We start from the raw sequence: 24,562 nt of genomic DNA, 5'->3' as shown, positions 1-24,562 counted from the left end.
TTTGGATAAAAGCGTCTGCTAAATGACTGTAATGTAATGTAATGTAATGTTTTGATTTTTTTTTTTTATCAGGAGAGTTATTTGCTGTTTAGTGTAAACACTTGTCAGTATAATGGAATACCACCTGCACCACAAACTTTATAACCTTCATGAAGGAAGACTCACTGCAGGACTTTATGTTGCAATGAATTATTGTCACTAATCATGAACGCCTTTAGGTCAAAAGCAGGATACCGGAACTGCTTCTTCGGGTGCATTCTTCCTGACTTGACGGTCGGTGCGCATCTCACCGACCGGGAACACCGACCACCCCCCACCACCACCACCACCACCACCACCACCCCTCCTCTGCACCGGGAGCTGTGTTTTCCTGCGAGCTTGCTGCTGCAAAAAAAAAAAAAAAGGGGAGCTGGTCGCATTCGGCGTTGCAGGGTTTAAAGTGAGCCATTCCACCGGGCAGTGTTATTGTCAAAGAGTGAGCTGCCAATCACCCAGGAGGAGCCGTGTTTGTGGGTGGAGAGCCGCCACAGAGACGCTGGGCTCCGGCCAAACACCACCGCATTTTAAGCCATCTCCATTTCGATGCTCGGGGTTTGCAGTGCATTGCTTTTGCTGCATCGTTGATGATTTTTTTTTTTTTTTTGCATTTTTTTTGCAAAGTGCATGGTGGAAAAATATGCAGCTTGTTTGAGAGGACACACCACCACCACCACCACCACCCTCCACCCTCCTCCATCCCTCCCTCCTCCTCTCGTCGCTGCCATGACAGGCAGAGGTCTCCTCTCGACGGCTCGGCCGGCTGGAGAAGAGGCAGATTGATCCGGGGGACAGTCGGGGGACCTTATTGTGTCCCGCAAATAGCATCCACGCAAACGCACACCGCGATTCTCACTCAGGGAAGGAGGAGAGAGTAAAACAACATGTCCTCTCGGTCTGCATTACCGTCTGGGAACGACAGGAGCACCGGAGACCATGTAAGTGCAATTGCAGCCTATATCCTCTATTTAGTATGTGCATGCTGAAGATAAAACATGCATCCCTGCAAGAATATATAAATCTCCTAATATATATGTGGCCTTTGGCATGCACGGGGTTTGTGCACACAGGGTCATGGATGCTGCTATATGTTCCAGGACTCTGGAGGTGATGTTGGATGGATCTTATTAGCAGAACAGGGGATTTTTTTTTTTTTTTTTTTTTTTTTTTTAAATGGGCTAACCTTGAGTGCGCAGGGAAAGAGCCCAGCATCCGATAACACTCAGAGGATATGCGCAGAAAGCCTGAAAACCAGCCGTCACCTCTTATTATAAGGCTGTGGAGAGATAGTGATGTCACATTAGACTCCTTGCTGCTGCTGCTGCTGCCTCTATGTGTGTGTCTCTCTGTGTGTGTGTGTGTGTTGGATGGGTGGGATGTGAGCCCAGAAGGCCACAGTGACTGTATGGAGAATATCTGGGTTTGTTCGCATGAAGAGAAGGGGGATTACTGCGTAAAATGATGTGCAGTCCGTTGCTGCGCAGCCCACAAAGCGCCCAACCCCAGAGCCAGTGGGTGTCAGACAGCACCATACATCCAGTACAGTGGAGGACAGTAACGGCCTCTAATAAAGACAGAGGCAGAGGGGATTTATTCATATGAGACAGACGGAATATGTCTGTCTGTCTGTCTATCTATCTATCTATCTATCTATCTATCTATCTATCTATCTGCACACTCCTTATGAATGTATCCTCCATCAAAATGGTGACATGACTGATTGGCGTTGCATTATGGCATTTCTCTGCCCTAAACACTTCTGGCAGAGATCCCCCCCCCCCCTCCCATTTGTTTGTTAGCAGAGCTCTCAGCACAGATTGATGGCTACTAAACCAGTAGGTGTGAGTGTGTGCGGAACTGGGTGTTCACAAGCGTGTGAGTTTACACTTAAGTGCGGGTGCACGATTGATTACGAACGCAGAGCTGTTTCCTTCCGCTCCAAACGGATCTGGATCCTGCTGTCGTCCCTTCAGCAATTAAGCGATGGTGACAGATGAGTGAATGGACTGTTGGGATGTGGGGGGGGAGGTGAAACGTTTGTGTGCCACATTGCCACAGGTGTGAGGCCCCTGTATCTTTGGCGTTAGTCGGTGGAGCTGATGCACCCCGGGCCCCCCCCGCCGTCGGTTGGGACTTGCCGGCATCTTTAGATTTGGAGAGACATGGGTCCAATTTGGCTCTAGGTGGGGCATGAGAACCAGGAAGGAGGGAGTGTCTGGAGGTGGGGCATAAGGCTGCGTGGTTGTGTGTGTGTGTGTGCATGTGTGTGTGTGCGTGTGTGTGTGAAGCTGAGAGCAAGATGACATGCTGGGGGGGAGGGAAGTGTGATGCCTCAGGGCCCCGGGACTGGCCAGGGACCACTGTGCCGGCATCTGCTCCCTCTTTCCTGCTTTTCATCCCTCTCTCTCCACCCTTTCATCGGCTGCCTCTGTCTTCTCTGCACTCATATCCTGGTTTCTCCATCTCCTGGCGTTGCTTTTGTTTTCCTCCCCCCATCATCATCATCATCATTCCCCCTCTGTATCTTTCCTGGTCACATGACAAGAAGCTGCTTCACACTGCGATGCGTTACAGCTTTGTTTGTGTAAACGCACGATGTTGTCCTCCCTTTGTCTTCCGCTCGGCTTCCTCCCTGAAAATTGCCCATGACTCAAGCATCAGAAGCGCTGTGGTCCAGAATCGAGGTGGTAACATGCAGCAGCGGCTAACAGGGCTGTGAATGCTCTGGGGCTACTTCAGGTTGCAGCAGAAAGTATTACCTTTACGCTCTGTCATATCTTATAAAGACATCTTCCGGAGGTCAAGTAGCAGACCTCTGAAGGAGATGATGCTGAAACCAAGTGTTCACATACTGGACAACAGCTGTTAACCCAGAAACAAAGGGTCATGTTTTCACATGTAGCTCGGCTCAGCATCGCTCCTTTTTAGTTAGAGTTTATGAAACAAAACACCTGGTGGAATGGTTCTGGTGTAGCCGCTCGGTGACTCCCACAAATACAGCAGATACTCTGGTGTGAGTTCCCTGGACCTTTGCATTTAAAACAGTTTAGCCGCTATAAATCTATATAGTGATATGTGACTTTGTATTTATATAGACTTTGGATATCGTGATGTGGCAGAAGTGTTTGGTTTTGGTAGTTTCCTGAACTTACCAGACTGTTCTAGCTGCTCTATTATTTGCCTTTACCTACTTAGTCATTATATCCACTTTACTGATTGTTATTTATCCAAACCTCATTGTCTTAACCCTACAATATGTCGATATTGAGGTATCTGGTCGCAAATATAATGATATTTGATAGCCACATTGTCCAGCCTATATGGAGGTGTTATGTTGTTGGCACAGTGAGTGACCACCCACTCTCTCCTCTCTTTTTAACCCCGCCCCCACACTCTTTTTCTTTTTCTTCCAGCATGTGTCGCTTGGGGCCAGCCGCTCCGACAAGGCCACCAGCCAGTCCAGCCGCTCGCTGGGCGCCCGGTGCAGGAACTCCATCGCCTCCTGCTCCGACGAGCAGCCGCACATTGGCAACTACCGCCTGCTCAAGACCATCGGCAAGGGAAACTTTGCCAAGGTCAAGCTGGCCCGCCACATCCTGACGGGCAAGGAGGTGAGACATGGGGCAGCAGAGGGACAGCGGTTGTGGAAGGGAGGGAGGGAGGAGATGACGGGTAGATGGTGGATGATGAGTGTGGGGTGAGGAAAGGCGACAGTCAGTTCTTGTTGCTGGTGTCATGAAGATGTGGTTTGGTCAAGTATTAAAGGGGACATGTGATGAAAAACTCACCTTTTTCAGTTCTTGTGCACGTACAATTTAACAGTGAAATAAGACAACCCAGTCAGTTTTTGTGGGCTGCTAGGATCAGGAAACATGTGACTCAACAAGCCAATCAGATTTGCCGTTCTTTTTACACATGAAGGCTCATTAGAATAGGCGATGATGATTAATCAACCATGAACCCATTAGTTGCACTTGAACCATTGTAAAAGATTGCTCCATTGACAGTGGTAGACAAACAGATATTAATGGTGTTACACTGAGATAGGGCTGTGTATTGTAGGGTTGAGGTGTAAATGACATCAGTAGAAATGAATGGAGGCTCTTATAAGGAAAGGCAAATTGTGATGGTGGTTTGTTTACGTTTCCTCATCAAAATCTTGCTTGACGTCTCTTCCAGGTTGCAATAAAAATCATTGACAAAACTCAGTTGAACCCAACCAGCCTACAGAAGGTGAGTTTCCCCTTTTTATACCGATGGACTGTTTATTAAGGTGTATGTGCATCATGTCGTCGGGTACAAAACTGAAACACACACTCTACACTGTCAATCGTTTCTCATCTGAGCAGCCAGGCATCAGAAAGGTGAATGGTTTTCGGTCACAGTGATGTAATTCAACGAAATAGGCGAGACGCCGTCGGGGTTCAGGTTTATCCTCAGCTGTTCCCTCCTCAGAGTGGGGGGGGGCAGGAACGAGAGAGCAGCTGATAGAGAGGGAGAGAGGGCTCCTGGGATGTGATGCTGTTTGGCAGGTGCTAGGAACTGGATTGGAGAGAGGGAGACCTCTGCTCCAGAGATCATCTCTCGTCTCTCTCTCTGGGGCTAATCACTGGGGGGGGCGACTCATCTCAGAAACGGCGGTCACCCCAACTCATCCTTTTTTATTTGTGTGTGTTTTTGTTCTTAATTCATCATCCAAGTATTTTTAATGTTGGGGTTTGGTGGCCATTTTGTCGTGTCTTTAGAAAAGCTTTCGCCGTTTGTCACAAGGAAGTCTATTGATGGACTGGACTCTTTTTCTTTTTTCCTGCTGCGATCAGCAAATTTGAGCGTCAAGCCTGTATGGTGGACTCTGGAGGTTTGTTGTGCGTGAAGGTCAGAGGCGGGAAAAAAAGTGGACACTTTGGTTTTGCCACTTATTAAGGGCCACAGCAGCGTGGAGCGAACGCACACATGATTCAGAATCGTAGAAATCCAGACAGGAGGGCCTGGGCCGGTCGATATCCAGACACACGTGGCCAGTCGGTCACGGGTTGATCACATGCTCGGATATCTCCGTCTTATCTCTAGAACACATTTATCTGGATTGCACGCAGTCAGGTGAACAGGGATCTCACAGTTTTTTGGTTGTAAATAATCTTTTCCTCAATCAGTGCAACAATAGCGGTGACCTTGGCTTGTTACCGCATGATCGAGGCTTTAGTGCATAAAAGTTCTCTTTTCCCATAACCACCCATTGGCCCTTTTGAGCACTGGCTTCCTATAATCCTGATCCTTTGACTCATCATATTTCTGGTGCTTATATCATGTACCATACCTGCCTAGAATATTAGATGCTCTGCAGCAACTGTAATCCCAATTTGTATGTTATCCTACCTGTCTTCTTTTTTTTTTTTTTTTTTTTTCTTTCTTTACTGGGAACCGGCTGCCGTGAGAGACAATGAAGAGGAGAGAGGCGACCACTGATTGGAGAGAATGCTCTTACTATAGGCCAGTGATGATAGCGGGGCTTCTTTACATACCCGTGGGCTAGAGGAAAATCCTCGGCACCGAAGACATGAAAGAGCCCATATTAGCATAATCTGGACAGTAATGTATGTAGAGAGGAGAGGGAAGGAGGGAGGTGCATTGTATAGGGGAGGGTAAAAGAGGGGAAGGAAGAAAGAAAGAGGGAAGTTAAAATAATAGTATTAGAGGAAACTTACATTTTAATACAATTTGTTTCCATCTGCTGTATTGTTAATAGAAGCCAGCAGCCTTTATTGCCATGGCAGCACGTGTGTCCCTCCATGTCAGCTTTATCCTAGGATTGCTATTTATTTGCGGTCATTAGTGATGACCGAGGTTGAACATGTGTCCGGGGGGTTGTTTATTGTTTTGACGAATCTGACCGTTCAGCGGTGGGGGGGGTGGGGGGATTAATGGGACGCCTGGATGATGAGACGCTTCAGCACTACGTATCCCAAGATTCCCTCTAAACACAGCTGGAGAAGCTGGGGAAAGAGCCCCGGTCTTAATACCTGGGTCGCTATGGCAACAGTGACGTTGGGGGCGCCCGCTTGAGGAGAAGACTGCCAGAGAGGAATTGAATGAAGGAGGAGGGGACGGATGGAAAGAGAGGGGGGAGGATTGAGAAAAGAGGATAGGAAAGCTTATCGCACCATCTATTTATGTTTTCTATCCTGGTTGGTGGAGTTGACGACGTGGAGGAGAGTCACTGGATTTCAGCGATGGACCTTTTGTTGAGGGAGTGTACTGTAGTAGACATGAAACCAGGGGAGCTGGCTCCAAACAGGACAAAGTGTACAAATCTGTCCCCCAGAGGAGACATATCGCACCACAGTGAGATGTGAGTGGACGGGGAGTAGAAGTTATTTGGCTGCAGATTCATCCCATTTGTGTGTGGGCCATTCGTTTTTGTTGCTTTTAACACGGAGGGAGCTTTGTTGGCAAATTGTCATTTGGATGATTATCAGAGACCGAAAAGTGATAGCGTTATTTTTAGGACAAAATGTATAAATGTGTGTGCTCGTCCCTGGTCCACTCCTGATCTCTTAGGGGGGTCTGTGTTTGATTTCAGCAGCTGAACTTTGGTGTGCTATAAAGACTATATGACAAACAACCACAGCACAGGGCCCATTTCATTTTAATGGCCATTTAATCCATGAAGTGGTGTATTAAAACAGTTGCTTTCCACTGTGGTGATCATTCCTACGTAATAATGGACAGTAAAAAGGATCAGAATCAATGTAGCAAAAATAAAGTACATCCTTTCTTTTTTATAACACACCTTCTTCTTTCTTGTTAAAACCTAGCTCCTAAGTTACCTACAATGCAACTCGAACGCTAACGGTTTGGTAGGAGATTCAGGCATGGTGTGTGCTAGCAGAAGCTAATGTAGCCTGGAGCCCTTTAGCCCGGAGCAGAGATTTTGTTAAACTTGTAGTCCTCAGACCCAAACTGTGACGTCACTTGAGGAAGTTTCTCAGACTTTGCGTAGTTTCATCTGGAGCAACAAAAGGCTATATGCATTGTAGTGGTTCTCCCCAACACCTGGAAACACACTTTGATGTCCCCCTATGCTGATACAATAACTATGGTTACGATAAATTAATCTCCCTCCAAAAATTATTCTGCAGGTGATCAAAAGGCCAAATTTTGCATTCTGAAAACAAAATAAAATTTTGGAACAATTTTAGCAAAAAACATTGTTTTTCATGCACTGATACAATTTAGAGATTTAGGACTATTTAGTTTCCATATCAAGTCTTCTTTCAGACTAGTGAGTAGGAAACATCAGAAGTACACATTTAGTTGTTTCTTTTACTACTTTGTCTATTTGTGTCTGTTGATTTGTCCTAAATTCATCAAAAATAACCATTAGGAAATGCCTCATCTGCAGATCTAAACAAAACATTCAGAAAACGAATTATCCATTGACAATAAAGGGAATTGACTTGCAGGATTCACACGACATTAGTGTCCCCTAACATCGTCCAGGGGAGTCTCTGCACCTCTGACACAGGGTTTTCACTCCCTGTTTGTGCTCAATATCATGAACTCTTTTTCAGGTGAATTCAGGCGACTGATTGGTTTTTGAACTCAAACATTTGCTAAGATTTTGGTGATGATCCACATCTCACATCATTTAGTGGAATGAAGATAGAGAGATTTAAAAATTGTATATTTACAAGAAGGACATTTTAACTTAAATAAATAATAGGAATCCTCACAATTTTTGTGACGGTTCCCATTGCAGCTGTTGAAATTAACGACCGCCATCTTATAATGAGAATATACCATATTCATTTTTTACTAGTCACCGTGACCTGGGACCTAAAAAACATGGATCAGAAGCCAGGAAAGGCAGAAAACACATATGGTTCTCTACAATGCCAATGCATTTCTTGCCCCCTTGTTGCTACACTTTAAAGCACAACTTCACGGCAGTGAACGGACCACCGTTGAACACTCGAAGGCACCGTCTGCAACACAAGGTCTATCTATGTCTAATAACATCAAGGCTTTAAATTTCTGTTTTTCTTCTTCCCAGCTCTTTCGGGAGGTACGAATAATGAAAGGCTTAAATCACCCAAACATAGGTAAGGCACATACATGCATCTCAATGTATTTGTGTGTCTGAGTGCTGTGTCACTGCGTGTGTGTGTTTTTTGTGTGTGACCAGACGGGAGTGTAACGCTTTGAGTAGGCTTCGTTGACCGAACCTTAGCGAGCGGCATCTCATGCCTCATATGGAGGTCACCAGGTTGGATTGCGTAAAGCTGAAATGCCATATGGAGAAGGAAAAAAACCCACAGCATTATGACGGTTTTCTTGGTATTAAGACAGACTGCTGCGCTGTTATTTATGATGTGAGCAGGATTTGTTGATATCTATTTGATTTTAATCTGATTCTGTTTTGGGCCACAGTGCAGCTGTTCGAGGTGATTGAGACTGATAAGACCCTTTACCTTATCATGGAGTACGCCAGTGGAGGTGGGTACATCGGACATCACATTTGGGAAAATGATATGTGTGCAAATGATGCAGAAGGTCACAGTTTTGGAGCAAACTGCGGCTTGTCAATGCTCCCAACAGGGAATTCTCATGTGTGTGTGATCATGAATGTATCATTTTACACTTTAATTCCTCCATTTGGATGCAAGGTGAAACGTAGTGGCTAACGGGTAAAATTGCAAGAACAAGGGTACATTTGAGGGGCTTTTTTTCCCCTTCGATATCTCAAATAAAGTTTGCAGGTAAGGTTCGACATTTTGGGAAATGCACTTTTTCCGAGAGTTAGATGAGAAGAATAATGTTGGTATGCAAGATGTACTGTAACAAAAAACAAACAAACAAACAAAACCTTTTTAGAGAATCGGGCTTGCTGTTTCCCTCGATTTCCAGTCTTTATGCTAAGCTAAGCTAAGCTTAGCTGCTGACTGTAGCCTTACATTTACAATACAGATAAGAGAGAGCATGTTTGTCAAAAATGTGTCAGTATTTCTTTAAGATACACAGCTTTATTCCCTCTGCAGTTGAGGGGGATTATGAAAATGAGAGCTTGTACTGTTAATAATGATAAATACTGTTGACACCAAAATGTGACCTTCTGCTTCAATAGTTTTTAATAACTTATTATATATTTTTCTGATATTACATATTCTTTGTAGTTATTTAAGCAAGTCAAAATCAAGTGAAATTATTAAGTGTCTTTTCCAACTGTTTAAACAAAAATGTATTGTTGAATTATCAGAGTTTTTGGAGTTATATGCATCTATGCATTCACCAGATTACTAGTTAATTTATTTAACTTTGAATTAATTTATTTTACTCTTTACACATCCAAACACACGTTGCTCCAGCACTCTGAGATAGTGGGACCACGTAGTCACCGTTAAATGACTGTGGACTTCCACCTTATAGGTGTTGTACGGTTTTACATCCAAACTTAATAGAGTATGGAACCACAACATAAATAACTGAGGAGCCTCCATGCTGTAATGGTGCTGCTGTTTAAACTGACTTTAGACACAGTTTCAGGAGTGATGGCGGCACATCTCATCCAATGCTGCTCTCCTTTTTTTAAAAATCTTTTTGTCTCTTTTATGGTTCTATTTGTGTCGGTTTCTTGTGACCAATCCTGTTTTTTCTGTGTTCCGGCCCAAACCGTATCGTTTGCTCACTGTGACCTTGGAGAATGTCACAGACTCGGTTTCAAATGTGGCTTTCTCTTAAGCCCAAAGTGCTTTACGTTGAGGATAAAAAAGACCATAAGGATGTATTAGGGAGTTGTAGTGGTGCCTGAATGTCCAAAGAGAACTATCTATCTTCATACACGGTATATTCAAGTATGCGTTATATGACCTCCAACTCTCTTCATCCAAATCATCTAGCAGCCACTCAAACACAGTGGTTGTTAAACAACATCTAACGGACTGTACAAAAATGATTGTGAGGGGGTGGGAGTCAGAAAAGATGTGGGGATATGTAGATTTTTGGGGTTGGGAATCAGCAGAGGCCCCACGATACATCTAATCAGGATACCTATGTCACAATATGATATTATTGCGATTTTGCTATATTCGTGTTTTCACTCTGTTCATCTCACCTTAGTCCATTTCTAATAGGCCTATAACCAATGAACTCAATTATTTATCATCATCATCATCATCATCAACTATTTCCTTTTATTTCGTCTTAAATCATCTATAATGGGGATTGCATAAAATTATACAATTATAATGATTAGGGAATAAAAACAAAATATTTTTATCAATAAATAAATCTAGACATTAGTTATTTAAATGCGGATTATAAACTGTTTAGAGGTAGTGTTAGGAATAATTTAAAAAGGTCATAATTGATCTAATATCTTATATTGCTGTGAAAACATCTTCAAACATCAAAATTTTGTTTCTAGTTACTTACCAAAACTAGATTTTACATGATAATGTTATAGCTTACTTTTCGTAAAATACAGCACTACAGCGTCCACTTTGACTCAAAGAAGAACTGCTAAGATTTTGGTGGTTAAAGGTCATTGTGACCTCACAAAACACGTTTTTGGCCATAACTCTTTTCATTTCAGTTCATATGCTGATTATGACAATTTCACGCAAAATATCTAATAGGAGCAGATGATAAAGTAATGACATTTTGGACAGTCGGGATGTAAACTTTAACATGATTGTTAGGCAGGGGCATAAACCCACGAGGAGTTAATTCTAGTTCATGAAATGAAATAGAAAATTCAACCCTACCCAACCCGTTTAGTCATTTTCGTTCAGTCCCTAGGCATTCTTCTTGTTCTTCTTCATTCGGAAAAGCTTTTCAGTAATTGAAAAAAGTATTTCATGAGCGAAAGCTAAAGTGTCAGCAACAGAAAAGATGTGAACCTATCTAAATATGATGCTGATGATTTACTGTATGTTGGTTTAACACTAATGAATACACCACAGAAAGAGAGTAGTAGTAGGACAGATATTCCCATTCAAATCAACGTAGCAGGATGGGACCTTAACTTTGCTAGCATTAGCTAATATTAGCCATATTTGCCGTAAACTGTGGCGGTCATACCAGACCACAGTGTATTAAATTGAGCAAGGGTGCATTTTATTTCTTGTAAATTCAACTTGTTCATGTTTAAGAGGAATGTTCATGTTTTGATTGGTGCTTTCGTTTAGCTTGTAGGTGGATTTTGTTGCTTTGTTTAGATTGAGGCTAGCTGTTTCCCTGTTTCCTGTCATACAATGCTAAAATAAGCTAACCGGCCGCAGCTTCACAATGAAGGGACAGTAATGAGAATGCAATCGATCTTCTCATGCAATCGAATAAGCGTATTTCCCAAAATGTCAAACTCTTCTTCCAAGTCTGTGTCATTCTCAGTTTCCCTGTGGCTGCAAGACAAATCCCCATTGCGGACAATAAAGTCGACACCTTGACAGCACTTGCAGCTTTATAAATATTAATAACTGAACTGATGTGATTGGATTTGATTGCGTGCATCAGCAATATGTAATCAAATAGCTATACTGCTTCTGGTTTGATGAGCCGAATGATCTGTCTCTGCTGCTCACAGGTGAAGTGTTCGACTACCTCGTGTCTCATGGGAGAATGAAGGAGGTTGAAGCCAGAGCCAAATTTCGACAGGTATGAATACATTGCCTTTTGGATGCCCGCATTGTAACGATCCTCACATTCAGTCGGCGGCACTTTTCAGAGTTTTCTCTGTCTCCCCGTGTTCACAGATCGTCTCCGCTGTCCATTACTGCCACACCAAGAAGATTGTCCACAGAGATTTGAAGGTGAGAAGCTCCAAAGATGTTTTTTTGGGGCTGCTTTTCAGAGAGCTGGAGGATTACGGTTTGTAGAGGCTGGACATTTCTTCCACTGACAGATTACACCTAACAGAAAGTTATAATCTGGGACTAGTTTTAATCTGTTTCTGTGAAAAGGGCCCTTTAGCATCTTAATCGTACGGTGAGTGTCTGATGAGTGGAGAAGCTGGGAAGGGTAGGAGGCAGCCAGGGCCTGTTCAAATAGATTATAGCAGCCCTAAACACACTCAGTGACATATAAACAGTATGAGTCATGTACAGTATCCACGTTGTGGACAAGCTCTGCCTTCCCCCTCCTCCCCATCAGTCTCCAATCGCTCTCTTTTTTTCTTCATCACAACTCCCGTTGTTGTGTCCTCATTCCTCTATCTCCTCCCCCATCCGTGTATTTTCTCTACCCCTTTCCTTCCCCCCAACGTGTTGTTCTCTGTCCCTTTTCTGGCCTCTCTCCCTCCTAATGTCCATCCCTGCTGCCTCCCCCCTTCTTCTACATCTATACATGTGTGACTCAGGCGGAGAACCTTCTGCTGGACGCCGACGCCAACATCAAGATTGCCGACTTTGGCTTCAGCAACGAGTTCACGCTGGGCAACAAGCTGGACACGTTCTGCGGCTCGCCGCCCTACGCCGCTCCCGAACTCTTCCAGGGCAAGAAGTATGACGGGCCCGAGGTGGACGTCTGGAGCCTTGGAGTAATCCTCTACACGCTGGTCAGCGGCTCGCTGCCCTTTGATGGGCAGAACCTGAAGGCAAGTGGATGTGAGGGAGGGACCGTCTGTGTGTCTGGGTACATCCAGGGACGGGACTTTCCCTCAGGGAGGTTATGGTAACAGCAATGGGTTTACATGGATTTAAATGTTTCCAACAGCCACTTGATTTGGTCAAGATGACATTGTCTGTTGCTGTTTCTAGCATTGTTAACATGTAATACGTCAGATATTCCAGTCTGTGTTGCTACTCTGCTATACTACCATATATTAACATATGGAATGTTCACCCTGAAGAACCATTCTATTGGGCTTTATAAAAAAGCCATGGAGTTTGACGTGTGTCTTTTTGAGCATCATCTAAGGCTGAATGGTTTAGTTTACTTTAGTGCTACTATCTCCACAAGATGTAAGACTGTGGGGAGATCATGGGTTAGGTTGTGTTTGTGTGTGCGTGCGTGCACCTTAGGGATGTCCCCTTTTAGTTGATTATTCGACTAATTGGTGATTTTGGTCTTATTGTCGACAAAGATTCCCTTAGTCCAGTAGTCCTTTTTCATGTTTTTTTCTTTCTAAATGACTTATTCCCAATAAATTTATGCGCACTCTCTGGTAAACACAAGATTTAAAGTGCTGCTTTTGTGTGATTCTTTGTGGAGAAACTCAGTTGTAGATTAGTTAACAAAATCATAAGAGTGCTTATGAACGAAGAATTTCCTTGGTCCAGGACAGCCCTACTGTATTCGTGTGTCTTGTCTGTCCACAACTAACCTCGCATACTACTGGACCCATCGGCCTTACATTTTAGGTAGGAAGCCGCAAGTGATCAACAACTGCTTCAGTAGCAAAAGGCATTCCATCTTATTTTGGCCTTTGCTGTGGTTCAAAAATTGGCATCCGCAGAAAAGTTTGAGCATCTGCAGATTATATCCATACTCAATATGTTATGATCCACTAAAGTAATTCACGATGCGAGATAAATAAATCCCCTGTTTTTTTATCTCCACAGCCATCTTGTCTGTTACGGATGCGGGAGGGAGGGAGTGGGAGGGGCGAGAGGGACACATCTGGGGGAGATCTGCACGCTGCTGAGTTCACTTTTCTAGACTTGGGTTGTGTGATGAGTTCTGTTTAGTGTAACAGTGGATGTTAGAATGTGATAGAACACCCCCAAAGGCTTTTCTCCCCTTTGGTTGGTTAGATTAAGTCTTAGTCTAACGTAGTGGCTCCTCCTTCTCTAGTGCTTAAAAATATTTTGTTAATAGCGGTTACTTCATGGTGTTCACTTACTTGATAGTGATATTTCACCATTATTTTTGTTGAACCATGGTGGCAACCTCAAAATACTTTTCACCCTGAACCGTTCAGAAGAGTTCAAGATAAATAGACCAAGTTAAAAAAATAAATAGAGCCTGATTAGAAGAGAAGACAATTGGTTTTTCCATACGATATTATTTATGTGTATAGAATAAGTTATGTAGCTAGTTATTTTGTCCATTTAATCTCTACTCCTAATGTCACCTGACTGATAATTAGTAGTGTGAAAGCATTATTCTCTGTCTCTGCTATAATGTTATTGTGAAATAGAACCTGCTGCTAAAAAAAACTGCTAAAAATAGTATTTTTATCCAAAATCCAGCGGATGGCAATGAATGCCCCCCTAGAGCTCCACCAGGGGACAGAGACAAATGTGTATTTAACCCGTGTCATATTTGACCGCACACCAGCGTACTGCCTGCAGTGAGGAACCTGGGGACTTTATCTGACTGGTCTCATGTGAGATATTGTTTTAGATATGTTGTTATTTAAAAGTTCAACATAAACCAAAGTGGTGGTTATGAGTGGGGGAGTCAGAATTTCCTCGTCTGAGTGAAATAATGTGCAGAGTCTGTGATGCATCGTTTTGTCTCTGTCATAAAGCCAAATGCAAAAGTAGCCTCTTCTCACCATATTTGTGTAAAAGGCATATGTGCACCATGGGTTTGTGGACTGCCGTTTTGAAGCCTAGAGATTGGTGATTTTGCCGTCCCCATCTTGGATTACTTGCACCAGGTTGTTTTGTTTTGCAACTAATGAACAGAAGTTACCATATTTGGAATGCGGGGGAGTGACGTAGAGACGCCGTATACAGCTCTGGCAGCAGCAGCAGCCACCTGTCAATCACAGTAAGCCCGCCCTAAAGCATACTCTGCTTTATGGTCTATTTGACTCTAAATGGACCATAATTTACTGAATGAACATCATGCTGTATTGAAGAAGACTTGAAACTAGAGATTGAGACCATAAACTCATGTTTACAATGTTTACTGAGGGAATAAATCAATAGAGAAGTAGAGTCATTTTTTCATAGACTTCCATACAATCTGACTTAATTTTGCAACCAGAGGATTCACCCCCTGCTTCTCAGTAGAGAGAATGCAGTTTTAAGACACTTCCACATTGGCTTTACTCAGCAGAACCAGAGGTTGCCGCCTGGTCTGGTTGCAGAGTTATATTTTTTAAGAGCTGAATGTGCAATGTGTGATGGATCTGGCCAACAGGAGCTGAGGGAGCGCGTGCTAAGGGGAAAGTACCGCGTGCCCTTCTACATGTCCACAGACTGTGAAGGGATCCTACGCCGATTCCTGGTGCTCAACCCCACCAAACGCTGCACCCTAGACGTGAGTTCACACAAGCACATGAGGCGCAACTTCAGTCACGTGAAATTCAAACACAACTGCAGCTTTTCTGTGCCTTTCTTTCTACAGCAAGTCATGAAGGACAAGTGGATTAATTCAGGGTACGAGGGGGATGACCTGAAGCCCCACATAGAACCTGTAGAAGACTTTAGCGATCCGGCTCGCATAGGTGAGTCAGCTGGGCCGCTGTTACTGCTAAGAGACCAAAACATACCTGGCCGCTGTAGTCCAGATGCAAGATGTTTTCTATCACTGTCTCTTCTCTTACCTCTCATATATGTTGTTAATGTTCCTCAGAGGTGATGGTGGGGATGGGCTTCACTTCAGAGGAAATCAAGGACTCTCTGCTCAATCAGAAATACAATGAAGTCACCGCCACCTACTTACTACTGGGCCGCAAGGGCGATGTGAGTCATATAGATCTACCTATGTTTATGTATGCATGTAAAGTACTTGGCTGACATACTGACCAGAGCAACTGGCAATTAATTAAATACCAGGTTGACCTTTTCCTTGTTCACCGGTTGTACATTACCAAAACTATTATACTTTTAATTAGGACTGGGTATCAATATTGTTCTGTACCAGTTCCAAATATAGTACCTTTTAACACCTTACTTTGACAAATATTGGCATATTTTCAACTTTTTAAATGCATAATAAAATACATTCAAATTTGCTGAATTCTGTCTTAAATCAGAATATCTGGAGTGTATCTCCACTCTTTCTTTTTATGTCGTAAGCTTTGTTCTACTGTGTGAGCCGCTTGAAAGAATATGTTGGAAATATAGCATGGAAGGGAAAAAAGGAAAGATCTGGTTAAAAGATAACTTAACAAAAAAAGTTTGTCAGTTTTCAGCACTGAGTGCCACAGTCTCATCTCAATCAGTGCTCAAAAAGCATTTATGTTCAATGTCCTACCTCTCTTACTGGAATTGCGATTTGAGGGAAAACTAAAACCCCTGGTATACTCAATCACCCATCCATCCTTCTCATTTTGCAAACACCAATATCCCTGTGCCATTATAGGAGGCCAGTGAGGCAAGAACAGCTAGTAGCCTGTCCCTGGCAAGGGTACGACCCAGCCCCATCACCAACGGGACCAACAAGCACTCCTCAGCCACCGGCTCCTCTTCGTCCTCCACCTCCTCCTCACATAGCAAGACCCAGCGCAGTGCCTCCACCTACCACAGGCAGCGACGACACAGCGACTTCTGTGAGTCTCTTCTCTACCTTCTCTAAGCTTTTATAAAGGTTCCACCTGGAACCCTTTTAGAGGGTTCTACCAAGAACCAAACATAAAGGGTTGTATCTAAAAAAGTTACACCCAGAAGCCCCTATGAGAGGTTCTACAGAGAACCTTTCTATGGTGTAATGGTTCCACCCAGAGCCGTTCCACCCTCTTAGGGTGCAAACCAGAACAAAACAAAGGGTTGCTACAGAGGTCTTTCACATTCCAAAGGTTTCATCTAGATCCCACTCAGGAGGTGCTACAGAGAATATTTTTATATTTCATTTTTCAATCTAGAACCCCCGAAGGGGCTGCTACCTAGAACCCTTTTATATCCCAGTGGTTTTATCTAGAACCCATGCAGGGGTTTTTTCCGAGAACCCTTGATATTCCAAGGGTTCCATCTAGAACCCACCTAAGGTGTGCTACAGAGAAACCTATATCCCAAGGGTTGTATCTAGAACCGAGAACCCTTTTATAGTCTAAGGGTTTCATCTGGATCCCACCCATGAGGTGCTACCAAGAATCCTTTTATATTCCAAAGGTGTCATCTAGGACCCACCAATAGGGTGATACAAAGAACCCCTTCTATATACAAAGGGTTTCATCTAGAACCCACCCAGGAGGAGCTACCAAGAACCCTTTCATGTTCCAAGGGTTTCATCAAGAACCAACCCAAGAGGTGCTACTGAGAACCCTCTTATATTCCAAGGGTTTCACCTAGAACCATCCCGGGGGTTCTACCTAGAACCCTTTTGGAACCCATTTTCTAAGAGTGCAGGGCTGTGACCGGCTGTTTGGAGGGGATATACCTTGCATTACCCACCAGAGTGTTAATGCAGAATATTCCTTATACGAGTCTCTGTGTGTCTGTGCTCTGCTGTCCTCCACAACAAAGGCGGGCCCTCCATGCCCGTCATGCACCCCAAACGGAGCCCCACTAGCACGGGCGAGCGTGAGCTGCGGGAGGGACGAATGCCTTCACGCAAGGCCAGTTGCAGCGTGATGGGGAGCCACAGCCTCCCCCCCTCCAGCCCAATGGTCAGCAGTGCCAACAACCCTAACAAGTCTGAGATCCCAGACCGCCGCAAAGACATGACCGCCACCACGGTATGTGACAGACCTCCTCCTCAAGCAGAGAGAAGAAAAAAGTATTTATTTTGTACCGAAATAATCCAGCTGATGTTGTCAGTACAGTGTGAACAGGAGCTGTTGCCAAAGCAGCAGTACTTGCCAAAAATGTAAACAAAAAAGACTGAGGTTTTCACTAGATTAGTAGTGCAGTGTGGGATAAGGTTTGACTGATGTGACACAGCTGTAATTTTCACCTCATGAGCTGATGTTTAAGCCTGCACTGAAGAAGGGAAGCTGATGTTAGGGAGTGTCTCAAAAGTCCATGCAAATATCCAAAAGAGAGCTTTAAGATTTTTTATGTCAAGTTTATCATTGACATTTTATTTGCACCTTGACCTGCTCCCATTGTGTTCACAACCTCCATTTTGAAGTGACTTACTATCCTGCCTCTTACCTTTTTCCCCTCTCTTTAGAATAACATCCCTGGAAGCGCAATGACACGCAGGAATACATATGTCTGCACTGACCGCTCAGGTGCTGACAGACACTCTCTCCTGCAGAACGGCAAAGACAACAGGTAGCGCTTTGTGTGGGAGGTTTAAATATTTGTCAGTACAGATCTTTAAATAGCAGATTAAGCAGGTAACTATTTGATGGGGTCACATCAGCACATCATCATATAGATCTGTTAAGACATTACATAAGCTCAAATCATACATTGTCTTAAAAAGGTCGGTCCAAGATCATTTTGCTGGAAAACCTTTACTTAGAGAGGTAGTAGTTGTTCTGTAGTTAGGAGGATGTGTGAAAATGTGATATAGAACTTCCCGGGAGGTTTTGTGTCTTGGAAGCTTGCCGACTCAGTTCTTTACAGTTGTACTAACATTGTGCCAACATCTCCAAAAATCAGACAAAACTAGAAATATGTCTTCCATCATACAGCTATTGAAGCTGTAAATAGAAGCCAACATGGTGTAAAGACGCAGGTGTACAGAGGTATACCAAATTCTGTTTCTGATGCCAGTGCCTGGGAGAGTCCAAAAGACATCCATGAAAAACTGTTTGTAGCAGTTGAAATACTGCTTTGAATTTAAAGGGTTTTTATCCAATTAATTGGCAAATTTTACGGTGTATGTAAAAAGTATAGAAATGTTGAGTTTAACTAACAAAGTATATACATTTTAGGAAACCAAATAACAGTAGAGGGCTAGCTTAAGACACAATCGTTCCCTTTTCTACTCTGCAGCTCCCTTGGCCATCGCATACCGCAAGCGTCTCCCTCCACGCTCAGCATTTCTGGCGCCGGAGCTGCCGCCTCTTCCTCGTCCTCAGACCGATGCCGCCTGACCCGAGGCTCCACCATCCGCAGCACCTTTCACGGGGGACAGCTGAGGGACCGCGGGCCCCCGGTCTATTCGGCCCCACCCACTTCACCCACCTTGTCCCACCATGACGCCAGCCCCCTGCCCCACGCCCGCACCAGGGCAACCTCCAACCTCTTCACCAAGCTGACCTCCAAACTCACTCGCAGGTAGATGCATGCCTCGTTTCACGTGTTCACGAGTTTGTGCATTAGATATGAAGCTGCAGCAAGGAGACTGTTAGCCTAGCTTAGCATAAAGACTGGAAGCATGGGGAAGCAGCTAGCCTGGCACTGAAACAAGACCAGCCTACCAGCAACTCTAAAGTTCACTACTTATTATGATTTTATACTTTGTTTTTTTTACAGATTAAACAAGCGAGATACATAAATAAAAACCTTTCTGAAGTGCTGGTAGGTGTGGCTTTTTAGTTTGTTCTTTTACTTCTCCAGTCTATGTGCTAAGCTAAGCTTATAGTCTGTTGGCTCTAGCTTCATATTTACAGCATATACATGAGTGGTATCGATATTCTCGAGTAACTGCAAGGAACTATATTATCCAAAATTTCTTAACTATTCAGAGCTGCAGATGTCATAAGTTTAACTATTAATGTTATGGCTGGAATTAAAGGGTTTTAGTTTTTCACTCAAGCTAATAATTTCACTAATCACTATTATAGGCAATCCATTTTTTTTACACCTTCAAAACCTATAGCGGGGAACTATGTGTCAATTTTATCGTCAGTGGCTACAATCTTTCCCACCTCTCTCCACTCTGCTAAGCTTTTATCTTATTACTACTTCCCAAATGTTCTTGGGTGATCATAGGAAAAAGGGAATAATTAATTAGAATTTTTCCGATAACAGTGTTAGAAATGCCTCTGATACAGCTTCTAATCACGGACCAGGTGTTGGAGAGTGAGTCTATGCACCAATCTAATATCACGTTATCATATAATTTATAAGCTCATTAACGCTACACACGAACAACAACAACACCTGTCACTCACTACCTGATCTGTACATATCGGCCGATCGGTACTGCACATGTGAAAACTAGTACTACACACCTGCCGGTAAACACTCTTTTTCACCCTTTTTTTCCGGATAATGCTACATTGTGAAAAAAGAATCTGTTATAATCAGCAGGAGGAGAGCTAGATAACATTAGCTGTTAGCTGTTGCAAGCCGATGGGCAGCACAATCCTGCTCGGTTTAATAATAGAGCTAACAGCTAACATACGGAGGTCACATTGAGTTTCTTTATTGTGCATTAAAGCCCTATTCATGAAGAATAAGAGTAAGGCCAAGGCTAGCTTGATGTGTTCAAATATAATCTTGTAAAATATAGTGTTTGGTGAGAAACTAGAAAGAATCCAGTTTTTCAAAGCAATATAAAATAGATATTAGAGAGGGAATTATGATCTACTTCCGGACACTAGTTCTAAGCTGTATATAATACACCATTAAACCTTCTGATGCCATTTCTTTTAATCAAAGAAAATATTTGGATATAGATGTAATCAGTTATCGGAGTCTGTTTCTGCTGCTCAAATATAAAATATGTCTTCAGAAGACAATCTATCACAAACCAAGAATGTCAAACATAAGATATGAAATCATGTAGCGTTGTTGCGAAGTTCTTCCTTTCAGCTTTAGCACTGCCCTGGATATGGATGCACGCTTATCAGAACATTTTATTCACCCCGGCCTTTTGGCAAGCCCTTCTGTGGCCCTGGATTATCCTCTGCTCCCCTCTCCCTCCCAGTCATCATAATCACAGATGTCTAATCTTATCAAACCTCAGCTTTATCCTCGCCAATCAGCTCGTTCGCTGCGCTCTTTTTCCACCACTTGCTCTCCTGTGATTCAATTATATTCTCTCTTATTCCCCCGACCTCACCCCCCTGCTCTTCCCTCTTTTTCTCCATCTTTATCTCGTTGTGCTTCTCCCCCACTGTCATGGCATCAGGGTCAACCTTGACCCGTCCAAGCGCCAGGGCTCAAACAAATCAGTCTCGGGTTGTACTCTTCCACAAGGATCAAAAACAGTTAGTAAGTTCCCATGTCTCTGGCTTCTTTCTTGTCTGCCTGTGCTCCCCCATCTGTCTGCCTGACTTCTTCATACCTCTTATCTATGAATTGTTGCTTGTCTGCATGACTTTGTTAATCATCTTCATACTGTCATGGACCCACACACTGGTTCCAAGCATGGTTGCAGTCAAGGAAGATTCATTTGATTCTTGTTTTTTAACTTCCAGTTGTTATCAGTGTCATTGTCAGCACAGACTGGGTTAAACAAGTTTTTTATGTTGTAGGAAATTGTGTTTTATGTTTTCATTTAGTATTTGTGGTTGATAGGTTTAAAGTCATTAAATGATACTCCATGTGTTGTTTGCAAGAATGGATGGGAATGTGTAGTGTCATGAATAGAGATTACTAAGAGTCAAAGGACTGCATTTTTATCTGCATGCTTTGAAACTTGTTAGAAAACGGGAACGTGCATTCCGGTAAGGTGAGGACACACACATATGCTTGTTGTTGTTGATGCTTGCCTAGTCTCAATGTGTTATACCCAGTAGGGCTGCACAATTAATCCAATATTAATCGCAATCAGGATTTTGGCATTCCACAATTAAATGAACATGGCTTTCCTGCATATCACAGCGAGCATTTCCTGAACTAACTTGCAAGCTACCAGTCATAAAGCATCTTTGCACGCCAACAAAAAAACAAACTGCCACATACTTCCTGTCTCCTAAGTGGGCGTGGTAATGGGCCGTTTGCCTCTCCTGTCCGACTTGTTTGGACGTGTTGTGAACATCGTGTGGATGGATTAAAGTGGATTGGGTTATATTTGGATAGTGTATTGCTAACGCTAGTTATTTAGACAGCTTACAGCCATATTTAGCATTAGGAAAATGAGTTAGCCAGGGCGCTTGCAAATGTTAGTTGCCAGATATCGCGAGAGTGCGTTGCTGAGACAGTGAAAGATTTCCAACAAAATGTATTTTCCCCCCGATTCTTTTAAAAAAATTAAAATTAATTTTTTTTTAAAAAATGCCATATCCGTGACAGAATGTTCTAAAGATATGTGACTTGTTAAAAATGAAAAAAATCTGTCATAATCTGTGTTCAATTCACTTCTCCCATTGGAGTTAATATACCCAGGAGCTGTCGCTAGTCTCCTAAAGATGGCGGGGCAGTGTCAGAACCCAACTGACACCAGATACAGAAAACTGACTCTCAGTGGGGTGTCTCCTTTTTGATCTGCCTCTATGCCCTTGTACCCTACAGCAGAAGCCTGTGTAAATGTTATCTGAAAGAGTAGAAGAGTAATAAACTGTATATAACTTGTTTTAGAGAGCAGACACCCAAAACGTAAATGCACTGAATTCCAGCAAATATTTCCACAATAGCAGGAATGATGCTCAAAATGTAAGGGTGAAAGCAGCGCTCTGTTTATTTAAATGTGAAATTTATCTCAATATTGATCAAAAATAATCGTGATTGACATTTTGGCCATAATGATGCAGCCCTAATATCCACTACTGAATGCCATCTCATGTGAGAGTTGTAGGTTGGTCAGAGGGCTCACTGTGCTCTGGTGGATTACCTCTGACTCCTCCTGTTTGTCCCACAGGGTCACAAATGAATCTGAGGGAATCAGGAGATTTGCGGTCACAAGGTCAGTGCTCGTGTTCCTGCTGCATGACAGCACTTAGAAGATAGATGTTTTTTTTATGAGACTAGAAGAAAGCAACAACTCTTCAATGCCTAAACATTTGTCAACCCCCTCCCCCACCTCATTAGTTGCCATCTACCTGGGTATCAAAAAGCGTCCGAGCCCCGGCCCGTCGGACGTGGCTGGGATCTGAGAGGCGGTGGGCGGCGGGACCCTGCGGAGGTGGTTCTGGCCCTGCGGGAGGCGGCGCTCGGATGTGGCTGCCAGGTCCACCACGCCGGCCCCTTTCTGCTCTCCTGCACCCACGACGTGGCAGGGGGCCGCGTGGCTTTCGAGGCCGAAGTGTGCCACCTCTCCACGGGCACCTCCGAGACTTCTAACGGGGTGCGCTACACGCGACTCTGGGGGACGCCGCTAGCTTTCCGGGACATTGCCACCCAAATCTCCAAGGACCTTGAACTTTGAAACAGGGGGACGTGTTTGCGTATGAGTGCGTGTTGTTGTGTGAGCGAGTGTTGGATGTGTGCGGGTAAAGGGAGGTGGGGGGGTTGGAAATAATTGAAGAAAAATATAGCAGAGAAGGGCCGAGGGGCTGGACCCAAGAGAAAAGACTACTCCTTCTGTCTCTTTCATGACTACCCCCTCCTGCACACACACACACACACACACACACACACACACACACACGCACACACAGATACGCGCACACCTGACCCTTAAAGTCACACAGACTGAGGCACCTTCCCCCCTCCCTCCACTCAATCACCCCCACCCAGCTCAATCAACTTCTCCACTGAGCAACTGCACCCACTGGACCTGGATCAGACGGAATCTAGTTGAAAAAAATGTTATCGCTACCCTTAGCCATACTGACTCTTTATTTTGTTATTTATTGCTCTGATCATTGTTTTTACCCACTGTCACTTTTAACACTCCAGAAAGATATCATCTCTTGTGTCATTTTTTTTTTTTTTTTTTTTAAATGTTCTTTTTATATGTCACCTTTTAAGGTACACCATATTTTTTATTTTACTGATGATTATCTGCTGACTTTTTGTTACCTGGGGACAATAACATGCACAAACGTGGATACGGTCCGAATCAGTGTTCAGACAGGCAGCCACAGAGGGTTGCGTTGCTCTGATTAGTGTATGTAAGGCAGTGACGACCACACTGGATTAAGGTCAGTGGGAGCGGGATGGACAGACCTTTGAAACGGCCAATCAGAGGCCGACCTGGAAATACAAAAAGCCAGTGACATCTTCTGCTTTGTGGAACGATAGAGTTGTCGCCTCTCAATAACATTAGTTTCTCTGCATGGGACTTGCAGAAATACAAAAAAACATGTAGATAATGGCTCTGCGCCTGTTGTGAGCACAATTGTTATGCATACAAGATACAAAAAACATCTTTCATGCAGTAATGCTGTAGATTATTGCTACATAATTAAATCAACACAGCTGATTTGGTCAAATATTATAGAGTTGTATAACTTTCATACCAGGGAATACTTTTTCTATGGCTGCCTCTATTAAAGAATAAATAGAGAGGCCTGCAAAGACTACATGCACACTTGCTGCTCTCTGATTGGCTGGATTCATAGTTTGTCATCGCTGGTCATTGTCAATACAACATGTTCAAAGCATTTGGATTTTCCCAAACTCCCACCCCATTTCATCCCTTAACCTTTCTTCAAAAAGCATCATACTGAAGATGCGACAAGCAGAGACACGTACTTGAGAATACCTTTCAAACTATAAGCTCTCAACTCCCGATTTAAAGCAGGGCGAGAGCGACAAAAAAAGATCCATTGTCAAAGACTTTGTGGGCTGCGGGGGGAATCAGGGGGAGTGTTCTGAATCTGGAAAGGCACAACCAAGGCAGTGTGCACAGTGTTTTCTTCTTGTTAGTCCAGTTGCCTTTAAAGTGAAACAACCCCCGGCGCCTTCAT

The 24,562-nt window shown here is 43.6% G+C and overlaps 1 protein-coding gene across 2 annotated transcripts; it reads left to right on the top strand.

Moving 5' to 3' along the window:
• Nucleotides 1-891: 891 nt before the first annotated feature.
• On the top strand, nt 892-23,189 carry mark4a (MAP/microtubule affinity-regulating kinase 4a). 2 transcript variants are annotated; one of them, XM_054625420.1, is made up of 18 exons: nt 892-974; nt 3,450-3,647; nt 4,216-4,269; nt 8,090-8,138; nt 8,467-8,532; nt 11,618-11,688; nt 11,787-11,843; nt 12,389-12,625; nt 15,124-15,243; nt 15,331-15,430; nt 15,559-15,668; nt 16,291-16,477; nt 17,391-17,602; nt 18,040-18,143; nt 18,813-19,097; nt 20,899-20,981; nt 22,570-22,614; nt 22,740-22,873. In XM_054625420.1, exons 1-18 carry the CDS (start codon nt 921-923, stop codon nt 22,802-22,804), a joined length of 2,097 nt encoding a protein of 698 aa, XP_054481395.1. In that variant the 5' UTR covers nt 892-920; the 3' UTR covers nt 22,805-22,873. The 2 variants fall into 2 exon arrangements, with proteins under 2 accessions (XP_054481395.1, XP_054481394.1); XM_054625419.1 differs by lacking the exon at nt 20,899-20,981 and having other exon boundaries at nt 921-980; nt 22,740-23,189.
• Nucleotides 23,190-24,562: the final 1,373 nt, after the last annotated feature.

The sequence above is a fragment of the Anoplopoma fimbria genome, chromosome 24, assembly GCF_027596085.1.
Source record: "Anoplopoma fimbria isolate UVic2021 breed Golden Eagle Sablefish chromosome 24, Afim_UVic_2022, whole genome shotgun sequence".
NCBI lineage: Eukaryota > Metazoa > Chordata > Actinopteri > Perciformes > Anoplopomatidae > Anoplopoma > Anoplopoma fimbria.
The sequence above is the reverse complement of the archived record's forward strand: the minus strand, read 5'-3'. Positions and strand labels throughout refer to the sequence as shown.